This window comes from Tupaia chinensis, unplaced genomic scaffold (genome assembly GCF_000334495.1).
Source record: "Tupaia chinensis unplaced genomic scaffold, TupChi_1.0 Scaffold143651_1, whole genome shotgun sequence".
In the NCBI taxonomy this organism is placed as follows: Eukaryota; Metazoa; Chordata; class Mammalia; order Scandentia; family Tupaiidae; genus Tupaia; species Tupaia belangeri.
Window position 1 is genome coordinate 1,336,842 of NW_006203500.1, and position 17,229 is coordinate 1,354,070.

The following is a 17,229-nucleotide window of genomic DNA, read 5'->3' on the forward strand; positions in this document are numbered from 1 at the left end:
CACAGGGTCACAAGGTGAGAGAGCGGCGGAGCCAGCTTCCCACAGCCCGGAGCACCCCTCCCGGCGTGCAGTCCGCCGCCCCACCTCCTCCGATGTCCGGGGCCCGCAGAGGGGAGTACCGGTGTGCTGGGAGAGGAGTGGCCAGATGCAGACAAGCCACAAGGCAATGCCCTCTTATCTCGGCCTGCCTTCACTCCTACCTCAGGGATGAGACAGCCCCCGCGGGCCCCAAGCCAGTCACCGGAGCATCCCCCAGGGCTCCGTCTCTCCTGCCCAGACCCAGCTGCCCTGATGATGCCGTCACACAGCACATGGCTCGAATGCCTGAAGGGACTTCTCCAGTCGTTTGTAATAAAAGAAAATCCAGGATGACCTACATACCCATAGCAGGAGGCTAACAAAAAACCACGGGCACATGCAGGACACGCAGCAGAACGCTGACGACGCAGCGGCTGTGTCCTGCGATGGGGTACAGTGACTTCGAGTGAGGGGCGCTGCAGTGCCACCACCATGTGGAGGGGAATGTCGCACAAACACAGAGCCCAAGGTAGTTCTCTGCAAGTGACTGCCTCGTCACCAAAGAAAGAGGCACTCTTCAAGGACAAGAGCTGGCAGACATTGCCCCAGTCGAGCGGCCAGTTCACATCGTCGCTGCCAACACAGACCCACACGCACCTCCTGCTGCCACCAAGAACACAACTCTCCCAAAAGCAGTACCCACACCTCATTGGGTGGACACATCAGACGAGTGCAAACAAGGCACATTCCACAATGTCAAGATCAAATACAACTGGCGTGCGCACTTCGAAACATCAAGGTGGAAACACAAACACAGCCCCAGCCTGACGGCACAGTGAGCAGCAAGCTGACTGCAGGGCTGGAAGCCACGTAGCAACCGCTGTCTGATCCCCGGGGTCCTGAAGACACTGGGCACACACGTGTGCTCCAGGTCCTGAGGAAGGAACGACGGCATGAGAAGGCCCTGGCAGAGGTACTTCTGTCTGTCTCTCTCGCTCGCTTTCTCTTCCTCCCTCCCTCCCTCCCATGCACACACAAGAACTATTGTGAATAAAATATACTTAAAAAAAATACAAAGAAAAGCTGAGTTACCGCCCAGAGTGACAGAGACGGTGGATGAAATGCATGCGCCTCCTCTGGCTTCGGGGCTAGGAAGGAGCTAGCGAGGGCACCACAGGAAAGCCAGGCACAGCGCGGACACGGGCCGTGGGCATGATTAGTCACGTGGGTGCAGCCGCGGCCGCGCACAGAGAGCGGAATGCGCGAGAGGCCGGGGACGCACGGAGGCTCAGTGGCCTGGCCGCCCTGCACCTGGCCCCAGCTTTCACACTCGCCTGCATGCTAGCCGAGAGGCTGGCAGCAGGGTCACAGCTCCATGAGACCCAGTCAAAAGCATTTCTCTCGGGTCAGGTTGGGCGGCGCGGTGGAGGCAGCTAGATCCCGCCCAGTCAATTGCACAGGCTAAGCCGCAGGCCCAGCACCTTGAGAAACACTCCAGTCGCACGTGCAAGCGTGCCCACAGTCCCAACAGGATGGAGAAGCGAATGAAAAGAGCTTGCAGTATGACCACTCCTCATGCGGGGCTTTCTCTCTCCAGCAAGCATGCACACCCTCTGGCAAAATGTTTGCTTAAAAATACTTCCGTCTCGGGACCAGCAGTTAGCATAATGGCTATGTCGCTGGACTCCCATGTACTTGACCGTGGTTCGCGTCCCGGACCCGGTGGCTTAAAACTCACACCAGGCGTGTGTGTGTGCGTGCCCAAGATCCCGAGAGGAGAATGGAGGAGAAGGGACTGCGACGTGACCATCCCCCCTGGGGCGTGATTTCTCGCTGTCTGTCTCTCTCTGTCTGGTGAGTGCACGTGTCCTAGAGTGAAAAAATCTCTCCAAAAAATAAATAAATACTTCCCTCTCTTGCTCTCGCCCCCTCTCTCCCTCTCTTTCACACAAAGGTAAATGACTATTATCAAGATGGTAATGCATCAGCGTTCAGTTTCCTGGTTCCCCCACATCTGTGCTCTCGGGAAGTACAGCTGTGCCCCGAGTAGTTAAGGGGTACATATCCCACTGAGGCGAGCAGCTCAGAAAGAATGCACACGGGACAGGGCAGAGACACAGTGTATACAACCGGGGCTCCGAGTGGGGGCTGCACGCACGCCTCTTGTCCTAGTCTTGAGACTTTTCTGAAAGTAGAAACTACATCAAAATGGAAGTTTGTAACGGAGTCAGCCAGGTGGCATGATGGTTGAGGTGAGTGTATCCCACATGACTGACTGAGCAGTTCGAGTCCCAGACCTCGCAGTTTGAAATACACATTGGACACGTGCAGGCATGCCCGAAATCCGGAGAGAAGGATGGAAGAGAAGAGACTGTGGCAAGGCCATCTCCCGTGAGGGGTGATTTCTCACCTTCTCTCTCTCTCTGTCTCACCAGCAAGTATCCACAGCATACAGCAAACAAACAAAAAGAAGTTTTGAACAATACATACATAGGCCATCCCTGGAAGGAGCCACCTGGACAGAAAAGGGAGGGGAAGTGGAGGATGGGGACAAGGCTGGGAACCAGGAAGGGGACTGACTTTCACCGGACAGCCTTCCGTAATGTACGCATGTGTCACTGACTCTGAGACACAGCTAAGAAAGAGCCCGCTGCGAGAACTGTTCAGAACTGGGGTGCGTGGTGCTGGCTCTGCCAGCTTGTCCTCAGCGTCCGCCTCCCAAGCAGGAAGAACTCCCACTCAGGGCTGCTCATCCACGTGCCCTACTCGCCACCTCCTGGCCATGCTGGGGATTGCACTCCCTGCTCTTCCCAGCTCTTAAAGCCACTCCAACACACTGCCCGTAACTGTCTTGTTCACACATCTGTCCGACCAGGCGAGCACACGGCCACATCTCGGTTCTCCTAAAAGCCCCAGCACCTAGCAAACACGTAGCAGAGTAGCACTCAAGAAAGCTGAGATGCATAAATGGAAGAACTAGATTCCCTGGGAATTCAACAGATGGACTTGAAAGCAGGTGTAAGTGGGAGGGAGGGGCTCGGGGGAGACAAACAGAGCATTTCACGACACAGAAGCCACGTTATCTATGGGTGATGCCGTAGACAGTCGTGTCTCTGACTTGACTAACACGCACCATATTCACATTGGGAAAAACCACGCTGTACACTGTACAGATGGGCGGTGATTAAACGTAAATTAATTAATTTGATTTTTAAAAAAGTTGAAAAAGCAAGCGTATTCCTCAGAGCTTGCCGCTCAGCGCACGCACGGTTGCTCTGGTGCCTCGAGGCAGCTCACCCTGGAAGCGCTGCACTGGGCCATAACCCTGCTTGCCTGTCCCCACCCGCCAGGCCCTGCTTGGTCTTCTGTGGCGCTCATGTATGTCACGCTCCATGGCGACGCCCTGCCCCTGCCCCATTGCCACGGCTCACTCCGCAGCTCAGCCCAGACAGCTGGTCTGGCCCGCAGCTACTAATCCCATGCCTGAGCCACTGTCTCCGGGGCTCGGTGAAGGTCCAGGACGTCACCCAGCTTGCTTCGGAGAGCTCACAGACGGCGAGAAGAAAGCGCAGCTGGGCCTTGAGAAGAGACCCGACGCCGCAGCTCACACACCAGTCAGTCATCGACGCACGTGGCCACTGTCCTAGCTGGGTGACCCAGGGGTCCGAACACGCTGGCTACTCACACAACTCGTACCTGGCCACGTGGGCATCATGGAAGTACACAGAGCCCTTCAAGAACACGACCGACTTTAGAATCAAGAACAACAGCTGGTGCCGTGCAGCTGCGGGGACTCACCGAGGTCCGTGTTGGGGCCAGCGAGCAGCTGTTGGAACTTGTCGAGCCGGGACGCCTCTCTCTCACTCAGCGCTGAGCTGCCGACGGCACTCGGGTCCGGCGTCCCCCCGAGCGTGATGGCGGCCGAGTGTGGGAGAGACTGGGACCTCTGCAGTGGGACGGCATCGCTGGCACTTTCTGCAGAGGGCGAGAGGACACGGAGTGAGGGAGCACCTGTCCACGTGGTCCTCCCTCACCGAGGCCTCGCACTGCTGTGCCCGTCCCCGTGAAAGCTGCCAGGTCACAGATGCCTGTCTCTCCCACCTCTGAGCAGGGGCGCTGGTGTCTTGACGGACACTGGGAAGTCAGCGGCCTCATCAGCTGAGTACTTCTCAGCAACATCCCGTGCAGAGTGGAATGTGACATCAGAGAAGTGCAGGCCACCTGCCTGTCCAGGGAACCATGGTCGGGCTCCCGAGTGCCAGGTGCCAGGGCATGTGACCTGAGAGCCTGAGCACGGGAGGCAGCGTGCCGAGTCACTGGTGAAGGGGAAGGACGAGTGTGAAAGGCACTGAGGACAGAGGCCAAGGCCAGGACACACCATCACCAGGCCGGGACAGACGTGCCCACCTCCGGTCTCCGAAGCATGTCGGATGCACTGCCTGCCCACCCTCACCATGCCTCACGGTAGCCCTGGGAGGGAGGCTGGCCCATCAGCAAAGAAGCCAGGCAGGTGAGGGACAATGCCCACCAGATCCCACAGGCAGGCAGCAGCATCACCAGTGTGCAAGTCTGCCCGCCCCTCCCTGGGTGTGCCATCAGCTGCTATGCACCAAGGCCCCACTGCCCTGCGAGATGGAGTTAGGCCAGGGACCTGGGACAGCCAGAGGAAAGATCCCAAGGCCCTTAGGCCTTGACACGGCCACCCAGGGCCAACAAGAGGCTCAGAGGGCTCTGAGCTCCTGAGTCTAAATCCCACCCAGCAATGCCTGAAACCCAAAACCTAACATAAAATGAAAACTCCAAGACACAGCTCAGCTCAAGCCCAGCAGCCCAGGAGATGGGAGTGCCACGCTCCCTCGTTCCATAGCCACCCGACCCTTCCACACTCCAGATAGGAAAGGCTGCACACGGGCACCTCAGCTACCCAGGAGCCGGGCCACCTGTGACCTGGTGACATCTCCAAAGAAGTCTGCTAACGTGGGGCCAGCAGTTAGTATAATGGCTATGTCGCTGGACTCCCACGTAGTCGACTGTGGTTCGCGTCCTGGACCCGGTGGCTTAAACTCACGCCAGGCATGTGTGCGTGCGTGCGTGCCCAAGATCCTGAGAGGAGAACAGAGGAGAAGGGATTGCAGCATGGCCATCCCCCCTGGGGGGTGATTTCTCACTTTCTGTCTGTCTGTCTGTCTCTGTCTGTCTGGTAAGCGCATGCGCCCTATAGCAAAAACCTCTCAAAACAAAAAAATAAAAAGTCTGCTAACGTGAGATGCAAACTTCGGAGCCCTAACATCTCCCCTTCCCGCATGATCCCACTTTCTGCCCCCCACTGGGAGGCCAGTGTCCAGGGCACATCAGCTTGCCTCAGAGAGGTGAGCAGGGACGAAGAGGACTTGTCCTCGGCCCCCCGCCTGCACTGCCCAACAGTGACCCCGAGCTGAAGGTAAGCCGGCGACAGGTCCGCCCACGTGGGATGCAATCAGCGCCTCATGAAGGGAGAAGCTTGTCCATGTGGCAGGACTGGATGGTGCCCACGGGGGGGACACTCTAGGATGTGCCAAGTGCCAATGCTGTCCACATGGCAGTGATGTAAAATGGAACCGGGGCTGGCCTCCAAGCGAGGAGGCCCAGGCCCTGGCAGGGATCACGAGGGTGCTCTGCGTGGGCCTCGTGGCACTTACACAACCACGCAAGACACCAAGGAGCAACAGAGAACCCAGGATGTGGCCTCTGCCTTCGGGAACCTCCCTAGGACATGGAGCCAGACCAGACGACGAGCTGCCTGCAGCTGGGAGAGCCTGCCCTCTGCCCTGGGAACCCACACACACACCCACATCCCCCAAAGCCTTCTCTACCTTACTGGACGACACAGAACCCACCCCCTGCTTGCTCCTGGATCCTGTCCACTCGTCCACTGGCTGGTCCCCACGCCACGATCTGCAGTCCCTGAGAATAAGCATGGAAATGTGTCCTCTTCACGCCACCACCCAACTCGACCAGGTGGCTGACAGGAAGCCAGGCCTGGGGACTGACCACCACAGGTCTTCCCCCACACTACATCCCTGCATTCCTAGAGGAAGGGGGGCCTCTGGCTCCAGACAGGGACAGCTGGGGCAGGAGCATCCTCTGTGCAGGCAGGAGCCATCCTGGGCTGGCCTTGCTCAGCCATGACAACCAGAACTGCCCTAGACACACGCTAGCAGGGCCACTCCACTATGCTGAGGACTCCTGCTCTATACAGATGGCCAGGGCTAACAGCAGGGACCCTCGAGTCAGGCACCCTGGGTGTGAACCCCAGCGCCCCACTTGGTGTGCAGCTCTGGGCAAGTCCCGACTCCAGCGTGCCTCCATTGGAAAAGGAGTCACGACGATTCTCATCTCCCGGTGCTGCCGCAAGTGACATGCGCTTCTCACCACACGGGCTTGTGGCATCACCTGCCACATGGCGAGCTACAGGCAGACGCTGTTACCACCACTGGACTTAAGCGCTCGGAAGTCTGGCCCAGAGCACAGGGAGGAGCCGGCTCCAGGCAGCTGGAGGCACAAGGCAGAGCAGCCCAGGCAGGTGAGGGACAATGCCCAGTCCTGAGCTGCCCGGAGCACCTCGGTCTCGCTCCTGCACAGGTAGCTGCTCGCAGCGGTAACCCATGGCTCTGGCCTGGCAGGTGTGGCCTGCGCTTGCCTCTGGTCAGGACCACCCTCCAAGGCATTCACCATGTGGACAGACCACTCCAGGCAGGCTCAGGACCACCACTAGCCACGGCAGTGTCACGGAGGCACTGTCCCGCCCCGGGTGAGAAGCCGTCGACATGGCTCACCAAGCTTCAGCCTCAGCCCAGCTGTAAGCTCGTGAGTTCGGGCTCTGCCCACACGGAGGATGTGGTGGGTGGGAGGGCACGCTGCCTGAGATGGGCGCCCAGGAGGCACCAAGTGTGCACCATGATCAGCCGCCAGAGCGCTCGGTCCTGCAAGGCCACAGCCAGATTCCCACTGACAGTGCAAACACTTGACAGCTTTAGATTCCGATACGAGAACTGGCCAGAGGGCGTGACTCACAGCCCGCACCAGGAGAGACTAGCAACTTCTGAAGTTCATCAGTTCCTAGAAGTGGGGGGATAGTTTTGGAGATTTTTGTTCTTTTAAAGATTTTTGTTATAGGGTGAGTGTGCTCGCTGGAGACACACTGAGAGGGAAAATGAGAAATCACCCTCCGGGGGGATGGTCATGCCACTATCCCTTCTCCACTTTCCCCTGGGGTTTTTGGCTGACATGTATATACACCTCACATGATTTTCAGGCTTCTGGGCCTGGGACTCCAACTGCAGTCAGCCAGTGAGGAGTGCAGCGCCTCTCCCACGACACCGCTTGCTGACTCCCTAGCAGTGTTTTGGAAACCAGACCCAGGTACAAACCCTCGGCCTGCACCTGGTAGCAGGACAAGCCTGGGCTGCCCAGATGATGTCTGTTCTGGCACCTGCGATGTGAGGTGAGCAGCCCAGGCCTGGGCAGCCATGCAGAGGGACGAGAGCCCTGCTTGCTGGCTGGGCCCTCTCCGAGGCCTCACCTCCTTGGCTCACAAATGCCGATGCTCAGGGTACAGCTTCTCAGAGAGGACACCCGACCTCCCAATTTTGATGACCACTCATTCCAGCCCTGTGACCCCGCCTCTGTCCTGACCCACAGCACTTGCCACCTCCTAGCACATCCCACACACCTCCAGACAGTCGTACGCAGTTCAGCGTCCGCCTCCCTCACTGAAACAGACTTCCCGCAGGCTAGGACGCACATCTGGTCTACACTGGGTGCCCTGTCCTAGACAGCGCCCTCAGGCGCTCACTGAGTAACCGCGGCTGTGCGGCTCAGGAGGAGCGAAAGTCACCACAGCCTCAAGAACGAAAGTCACTCCAGCCAGGACACAGACACGGCCTGCCCTTGAGGACTCAACTTCCTTCCAAGCACAGCAATCCCACCCATCCAGCCCGCACCCATGTGCTGGCATCCCCGTGGGCACCAGAGAAGCTGCCTAAGGAGGCCCAGCCCGCAGCCTGATCCCGCGGTGGGAGACGTCAGCTACCGCGATGGACCACCACACACTGAGCACAGGTGTACTTAGGAGGTAGGTCCCAAGCCCAGGAGCTCACCTGTGGCCCTCTCAGGACCAGCCCACTGAAGACGATGAGTGAGCCAACAGGACACAGGACAGCTCACAAAGCACCAGGAGGACGTGCGGACTGCTCCTCCCACCGGGGGATGCTGCGGATGCCCAGGGTGACCCACGGGCCCTCCCGGCCTTGAGTCTCGTTCCTGACAAGGAGGCACTCTCTCGAGCTTCACCATGAGGAGACACAGCTCCCCTCCCCACTCAGCCCGCCCCTCCTACCTGCAGGACAGGACGTGTGGCTCTCGCTGACAGACTTCACCAGCCGCAGGTCTCCGCTGGGAGCAGGAGGCGGCTCAGCCGCAGGCTTCGGCTCCTGCGCTGGCCCCACCACCTCCTGCAGCACAGGACGCCCCTGCTGCTGGCTGTGGTTGCGCAGGACACGGCTGGCCGTCTCCATGACCACCGCGCTGTTGAGGCTCTCCGCCGCCATGGCCAACAGCTCATCGTCCTCTCCCGCATCCCAGGCGTCACTGGTGTTGCTCTCAAACTCCTGGAAGGTGCTGACCCTCTTGGCCTTGAGCGGTGTGGTCGGCACCTTGGGTGTGGGCTTGAGCAAGCTGCGAGGCAGAGGCAAAGGTGGTCTTTATGAGCACTCGCCCCAGACTGGCTGAGAAGGACTGCCCAGGGGAGATGACGCAAGGTTTGCAGCCTCACTCTAATACAGCTGACAGCGAAGTAAAAACCAAACCCAATTCTGAGAGACGTTTGAAACGAGACCGGGCTCGGTTCCCCGGACTCAGCGAGAGCAGCCCTGAGGCAAGGACTGCGGTGACAGCACTCAGACCTATGCCCAAACTCACGGTGGCCACTGCCAGCAGACACCCTCACCTACCCAGCCTCTTTGCACAGCTCCCTGCAAAGAGGAGGGTGTGGGTGGGAGGCATGCAGAGATACGGACTTGGAGACATTATCATTTGAAAATGACCAGCTGCCACCTCAGTCCCACTGCGTGTCAGGATGCTTGTCAGAAAGGCACGGTGCTGCAGCTCTACCAGCCCCACACTGGGCCCCACACGCTCCGCTGCCCTGCTCAGAGGGACAGCCACAGGCAGAGCAGCCACAGCAGCTAGGTGGAGAGTGCGGCAGAGAGAGAGGGAAACGTGTGAGCCGGGAACGGCCCGGCCCAGAGCTGGCTGCCTGTAGGCTCAGGCCCAGCTGTGTGCTCTCCTGCAGGGCTCCACGCTCCCCAGGTCGGGCTGCAGCTTCCACTTGCACCTTCCCCACAGAGGTGTGCTCCATGGACACAAAGCAGCTGTGGGTGCCGAGAGAGAGCCCACGTCCCACCCAGACCAGCCAAGCGGCAGTGGGCAGTGCTCACTTACGTGCCATGCAGCAGCGGGTCAAAAGGGGGGTGCTGGGCTCCGTACACGTGCTGGATGCTATTGGAAGGGAAGGGTAGACAGGTTAGCACCTGCAGCACTGCCAAGGCCCACTGCTAACCCAGGAAAGGGCCAGATGCTAGGAACCCTCATGACTGCAGAAAGGGCCCTCTATCAGTGGCCCCACATCCCTCTAAGCCACCCACGGCTCTGAGGGCCTGGTCCAGAAGGGATGAATGGTGCCATACAAGCCCACACCCCGCACACAGGCGGGGCATTCAGGCCCTCCCAGAGACAGGCCTGGGTACAGGAAGCCACAGCTCTGTAAGCAGCACCCCGGGTGCAGCCGACAGCAGTCACAGGACCTGTGGGTGCATCGGGGAAGTTTCTGCACTCTCCACTCGTGGGCCATAATCACAAACATGCTTAGACACGGAACAAGATCCACCAGATTCTGGGATCAGTTCATCTGAAGATGGAAGGAAGAACTCCAAGGAGAACGTAATACAAGTTAACAGATTCCACGACTTCCACGGCGGGCAGGGCGACGGGCCAGGGCAGTCTGCAGAGGCTTTGGTGGACTGTCATCCCACCCTGGACTGCCTCCCTTAGACTTCCAAGTGCCTGAAATGAACAAATCCATTTGCCGAGGCCACTGTGACGGTCCACGTGAGGGAGAGAGCCACTGTGACACGGCGACACAGTGCCTGGGGGTGGGAGGCGGGTACAGGATGGGAAACGCGGACAGGAGGGTTAGGTGCATGGCAAACAGGTGAAGGCTTTCTTTTTAAATTGGAATGAAATCCTACCTTCTTTACTAAGAACACACCGTGACTATTTCCCTGTACCATCGCTTTATCTGCAACTCACTGAAATCACTCCTTTACTTTGGGAGTACTGCAGATACATAAAAAGAGCACATAGCGAATGTAACTTTAAAAGCACAATAACAAGGTGAAGAGCAACAGACCTCCCTAGACATTGCTCTGCAAATATGTGTTATTTCAAAACAAAACATGTTTTTTAAAACCGCAAGAATAGAATGACCACCAGCCACCTCGTCAGTAGCCCGAGCCATCCCTCTAGGCTAGCCCACCTCTGAGGTCACACTGTCCCACACTCGGCTAAAATTTGCCAATAACCTGCTTAACCAAAGTTGACCCGAGGTATTAACTTCCTTGAAGTTCTCTGTGATTCCAGAAAAGGCAAGGGCCATGTCTGGAGATGGATCCTGGCACACAGCTGACCCTCTTCAGATCTCCTCCCTAGGAGGGACGGGCCGGGCACACACGTGCGTTGGAGGAGGCCGAAGGGCTGTGCTCACTAGCTCAGAGCCTGCCAGCAAGGCTGCATAGGAAGAGCAGGCCTGGCGTCCTCGACCATGCGTGAGGTTGGCCGCCTGCCCTTCATCTGTACCTCTTCTCTGTAAATCAGTTGTCTGTACCTTCTAGTGGGGTGTTCACCCTTTCTTTACTGATCTGTAAAAATTTCTTCATAAACAGAACATTCTCTCTTGGTCATTCAGCTGTGGTTGGCAAAACAGCCCCACCAAAAGTACTGAGTATTTATACGAAATGTGGAGCCCCACCATGCCCTAAAGCCTGGAACCTGTAACTGTGTCACCTTACACAGCAAAGGGGACTTTGTGCAGACCCTGAGGGGCCAGCAGGCGGTATGGAGAGTAAGCCACTGGACTCCCACATAGCTGACCGTGGTTTGAGTCTGGACCCAGTGGCATGAAAGTCACACAAGGCACATGTGCATGAGTGCCCAGAATCCCAAGAGGAGAATGGAGGAGAAGGGACTGCAGTGTGGCCATCCCCCCTGGGTGGGAGGGTTTTCTTACTTTCCCTCTCACTGTCTCTCTGGCAAACGCATGCACAATATGGCCAAAACTTAAAATAAATAAATAAGTAAATAAACAAACCTCGAGGGGCATTAACCAGGTGAGCCCTATCTAATCACCGGTGCTTAATTCTAGGTGAGGCATTTTCCCAGCCAAGGGCAGGAGACGTTCCTGTGAAGGCTAGAGAGAAGCAGCACCTCTGGTTTTAAGGCAGAACAAGGGCCACAAGCCCAGGGAAGTGGCACCCCAGATACACGAACGACCAAGAGATGCACGGCGTCATTAGGGAAACCAGAGCCACAATGAGGAACTCCGTCACACACACTAGACAGCTAAAATTAAAGAGAGAAATAACAAATGTTGGTGAGAAGAGAATACAGAAAAACCGGAACTCTCGCACACTGCTGATGGGAATAAAAACTGGTGCAGCCCCTTTGGAAAATGGGCTGGTAGTTCCTCCAACATGTGGATACTCTCCACGTAGCCAAGGAGTTCCTGCTGGCACGGAACGACGTGACGTGCACACAGAACCCTGTACGCAGAGGTCACGCCAGCCTTACAACAGCCAAAGGCAGAAGCAGGCTAATGTTCCCACTGGTGAACGGACGGGCAGAGTGCTGTACTCTGCACTGGGACACCTGGCCGGTACAGTGAAGGACTGACATGGGCAACATGGATGAACCTTAGTAACAGGCCATGTGCAAGGGGGCATCATCAAAAACTACGTATTAAGTGACTCCACTTGTTCACTGTCTAGGAAAGGATTAGCTGCTGCATGGGAACGAGGGAAGAGAGCTGGGGTGCCCGGAGGACGCAGGGGGTTGAGACGAGAAACGTGTTCTAACATTGACTGTGGCGATGGTCACACAACTCTTAATACACCAAAGCCATTGAGCGGTACCCATCAAATGGGTAAATGCTGTAGTGTGCAAAACCTAACGGAGACGTGACTTCCTAAGAGGCGCCGCGGCTTCCTCCTGGCTCTCTTGGCCCGGGTACACGGCACAGCTGACGGCACAAGCCAAGGGCCCGGCCGGCAGCCTAGGCAGTAAGTGAACCCGCCTCTGATGCTCCAGCTCTGTCTTTCGAGTCTTCCCAGTGAAACCCCAGGCATCACGGAGCAGAGATGTGGCACCCCCACTGTGCCGATTTGAATTCTGACCCACAGAATCCCCATCAAATGCTGGCTATATGCAAAAACAAAAGTAAATCAAAAAGGTTACAGCATGCTCAGATCATGCACAACCTACATGTCATGTCCTTTTCCTGAAATTTCATGAGGCCTCCTTGACATTAGTAGAAAGCTTCCCGACTTAAGAATCAAAAGATCAGGTGCAGTCAAGCACAGTGGTGCACAGCTGCAAGTCCAGCTACTAGGCAGGTTAGGGCAGAAAATACCATGAGTTCAAGGCCAGCCTGAATGACACAGCAAAACTCTGCACTGAGGAGAAAAAGAGGGGCCAGCAGGTGACAAGGAAGTTAAGGTGTTGCATCCTACATGGCTGGCTGCACGGTTCAAGTCCTGGAACCAGCAGCTTGAAAATCATGCAGGGCACATGTGCATAGATGCCTAAAATCCCAAGAGGAGACTGGAGAAGGTATTTCAGTGTGGCCATCCCTCTTTGAGGGTGATTTCCCTTTTCCTCTCTTTCTGTCTCTCTTTGGTGAGCACATGCACCCTATAGCACAAAGAGAAAGAAAGAGGGAAAGACAGAGAGATGGAGGGAGGAGAAGGAAGTGGAGGAGGAAGAGGAGAAAGAAGGAAGAGAGAGAAGGAGAAGGAGGAGAAAGGAGGAGGAGGAGAGAGGAGGAGGAGAGGAAGGAGGAGGAGAAAGAAGTCCAGGTTTAATTCCCAGCTCCAATGCTTACAAGCTGGTAAAGCTTCAACCAAGTAATTGGTAATTGCCTGAGCTTCAGCCTCCTCATCCCAGAAATGGTTAGTTACAACGTGTTCGAAATGAGATACACATACGATAGCACCTTGAATACGGTGAAATGACCTCCAAATACCGTTTATCAATATTATTAATCTATCTTTACCTGAACATTCACATTCTTCCTATTATTCCCCAATATACTTACATGGCTCAAAACCGGCAGGCAGTCTGGCCTGCGGCCCACTATTTGCATGTCATTTTCATAAGATCTTTGCAGCATTATCACAGACTGCAGGCCTTCCCTTCCAGGGTAGCTGCAAACTCATTAATTCTTCATGGGCAAACCACTTATGTTTATTGAGCAGAAAATGTTCCAACGAAGTTCAAGCTCAGACTAAAAGGAAACTCATTTTATCTTATTAAAATTGCATTTTTATTTGGTCTTGCATAGCTAAAAAAAAAAAGGCTTCAACTAAAGCTATTTTAAAAAAAATAAGTGGCAACTAACCCATCTACCTCATTCAGATAATGAAATTTTTCTTTTAAAAAGTATGTTAACCAATAAACTTTTTTATAAATTATACAGCCTCAAAACACTAGTAATCCACTGTTTTAAAGAGAACTCTTGTGGTTCCTTTTTCTTTTTTTCTTTTTTTTTTTTTTTTGGAGAGGTTTTTTTTTCGCTATAGGGTGCGCGCGCTCGCCAGACAGAGAGAGACAGAGAGACAGAAAGCAAGAAATCCCCCCCCAGGGGGGATGGTCACGCCGCAAGCCCTTCTCCTCCATTCTCCTCTCAGGATCTTGGGCATGTACGCACACGCACCCGGCGTGAGTTTTAAGCCACCAGGTCCGGGACTCGAACTGCAGTCGACTATGTGGGAGTCCAGCGACATAGCCATTACGCTAACTGCTGGTTCCAACCCTTGTGATTCCTCATGGAAGGCAGACACATATAATTCCACTGACTCATAGATAACGTAGAAACACCTTCGGCATAAGTCCACAAGGAGGCAGGGTATACGATGTACGTAATTCAAAAAGGAAGAAAGGGAGGTGCCCACATCAACCAAGTGATAAACACACACACTGGAATATATACATATATATACATATAGACTGGAAAATACACATACCATAGAATACTACCCACAGCAAACACGATTGAACCAGTGACCAGAATCGATGTAGATAAATTTCACCAACAGAACACTGAGGAGAAAAGCAAGTTTAATAATACACAGGATGACATCCTTATAACATCTTTTAATACAGAATAATATTTCATGTCATTTTTGATAGATACATGAGTGATTAAAAACCATCTACTGCAGGGACCAGCAGGTGGCGTGGTGGTTAAGGCGCTGGATACTCCCACATGGCTGACCACGGTTCAACTCTTGGACCTGGTGGCTTGCTTTCTCACTTTCTCTCTCTCTTTCTCTCTCTTACTTTCTCCCTCTCTTTCTCTCTTTCTCTCTCTCTGTGTGTGTGTGTATGTGTGTGTGTGTGTGTGTGTGTTTGTGTCTGGTCAAGATAAAATGAATGAATAAATAAAATTAAATAAATATTTTTTTTAAATCTACTGCAGGGCCAGCAGGTGGTGTGGTGGTTAAGGCGCTGAACTTCCACATGGCCGACCGTGGTTCAAGTCCTGGACACAGCAACCTAGCACCTTTTTTTTTTTTCTCTCTCTCTCTCTCGTCAAATTACAAATAAGCAAATAATTTTTTTAAGTCTACTATATTTATGGAAATAAAAACAAAACTGACAACAGTGATTCTCTGGGAGTAGACAAAGGACTCAGGACCAGGCAAAGGACACAGGCCTCCAAGGACATGTATAAGGTCTTCTTCCTTATGCAGGATGGAGGTACACCTGTGTTCTCATGCGCTATGTTCGTCTGTCTGCCCTTTTGAATGTTGGAAATGTTTTCCAACTTTCTTTAATTGCCAGACTGAGTATGTGCTCACCAGAGACAGACAGAGTCAGCAAAGGAGAAAGTACCCCCAGTGGAGGGTGGTCATGCCACACTCCCTTCTCCGCTACGTCTCCATCCTGTCAAAATTGGGGGCATACACACACACGCACACACACTTACGTGCCATTCACATTATTGGCTCCAGGATGAGAACCACAGTCAGCCATGTGGATGTGGCTCCCTTAACCTTCAGGCCCACCCAGTTTTCTAGCTTTTTTCAAGACTGCTCTGGTTCCATGAAAGGGAGGCAGCTATGCAACAGGCACCACAGACATGACTTCTGAAGCCCAGTCCCACTCACCCCCCAGGGTCAAAACGTGGAGTACACAGCAGGGCGCACTACTGCTAACTGCATGCACCCTGATCTTTTTACAATGTATGCGCAACTTTTTCTTTTTAAGAATTATTTAATTTAATGTCTTTTATTATTTTAGCTCACAAGAGAGAGAAGGAAAGTGAGAAAGCAAGCTGCCAGGTCTGGAACTTGAACCACGGTTGGCCACGTGGGAGTCCAGTGCCTTACCCACCATGCTACCTGCTGGCCCCTGTATATAGAACTATTTTAAAAAGTAAGCTCAACATCTCTAGCCATCAGAGAAACTCACATCAAAACCCCAAGGAGGGACCAGCAGATGGCGTAATGGCTACATCACTGGACTCCCATGTAGTCGACCACAGTTCAATTCCCAGATCCGGGGCCTAAACTCATGCCAGGCACGTGTGCGTGTGTGCCCAAGATCCCGAGAGGAGAATGGAGGAGAAGGGACTGCAGCATGGCCAACCCCCCTGGGGGGGTGATTTCTCACTTTCTGTCTCTCTCTCTGTCTTTCTGGTGAGCACACACGCCCTATAGCAAAAACCTCTCCAAAAAGAAAAGAAAAGAAAAACACGCAATGAGATACCACTCGCACAGAGTAGAGGGCAAAAATTTAAGAATACAGAGAATTAGGAACCCCACGTGTAGCTAGTAGGAATGCAATATTATGCAGCTGCTATGGACACAGGCTGGCAGGCCTTCGAACGGTTACCAGTTACCACATGACCCAGCAACTCCACTCCCAGCTACACACCCAAGAGAATGAAAACACGCACACTACAACAAACTATGCAGTACCCCCGGTGGTCAGGGGGAGCTGAGGGGTGGACCAGTAACACACAGTCCATCACACACCAGGACATCAGGTAATGAAAGGAACCAAGCGTGGGCACACAGCAGTGCGAATGAGCCTTGCCAACGTCAGGCTGAGTAAGAGCCACCAAACATGACGGGACACACACTAAGAGCAGCTAAGTCCACGGGGACAGAGAGATTAGCAGTGCCAGGGCGGGGAGGGAATGCCCAGGGACTCCTGACAGCTATGGGCTTTCTCTTCGCAGTGGTGACGTAACTCTGAAACTGGCTGTGGCAGTCCACACAAAGCTGCGGCTCCGCCAACACGCAGAGCACCTGGGACAGGAGACGTGCCGGTGTATGAGCTCAGTGGGGGGCCTCCCCGACGCACTGGGCTCCAGGTAGGTCTGCCACACACAGGAGGCTGATGACAAAGCGGCCCTCAGCACGAAGCACGTAACAGACCAACATCACCTGAAACCAAGCAGGGACGCCCTAAGCAGGGCTGGCCCTCAGTTTCCTCTTCTGTTGAGGAAAAATGGAAATTCCCCAAAACCAAAAAGCGAGGAAGGGTTGAACTGAAAGCAAAGTTTCCTTCTAAGGGGTTTGGACTGGTCTTTCCAGGTGTGGTGTGTCTACGTCCTGACAGTCCTTGCAACCACAAAGCCATGAGGCCTCTCAGCCAGAAGAATAGGGTCAGGAGTTGGCTTGGCGGTCAAGGTGCTGGATTCCACGTGGCCAACGCCGGGACTCAAGTCCTGGAGTCCGCAGCCTGAGAAACGCACCAGGTGCATGTACGTGCACACCCCAGATCCCGAGAGGAGAATGGAGGAGAAGGGACTGCTGCATGGCCATCCTCCCTGGGGGCTAATTTCTCACTTTCCCTCTGTCCCCCTCCAGCAAGCACACATGCCCTATGGCA

General features: G+C 54.7%; 1 protein-coding gene across 4 annotated transcripts in view; it reads right to left on the reverse strand.

Moving 5' to 3' along the window:
• Positions 1–17,229, reverse strand: part of TBC1D22A (TBC1 domain family member 22A) — a 386,589-nt gene that overhangs the window by 358,600 nt on the left and 10,760 nt on the right. For all 4 annotated transcript variants that reach the window (XM_006164616.3, XM_006164615.3, XM_027766747.1 and 1 more), the window contains exons 2-4: positions 9,499–9,555; positions 8,396–8,733; positions 3,817–3,993 (exon numbers count right to left, since the gene is read on the reverse strand). In XM_006164616.3, coding sequence (XP_006164678.1) covers positions 3,817–3,993; positions 8,396–8,733; positions 9,499–9,555 — 572 coding nt within the window. The remainder of the gene's footprint in view (positions 1–3,816; positions 3,994–8,395; positions 8,734–9,498; positions 9,556–17,229) is intronic.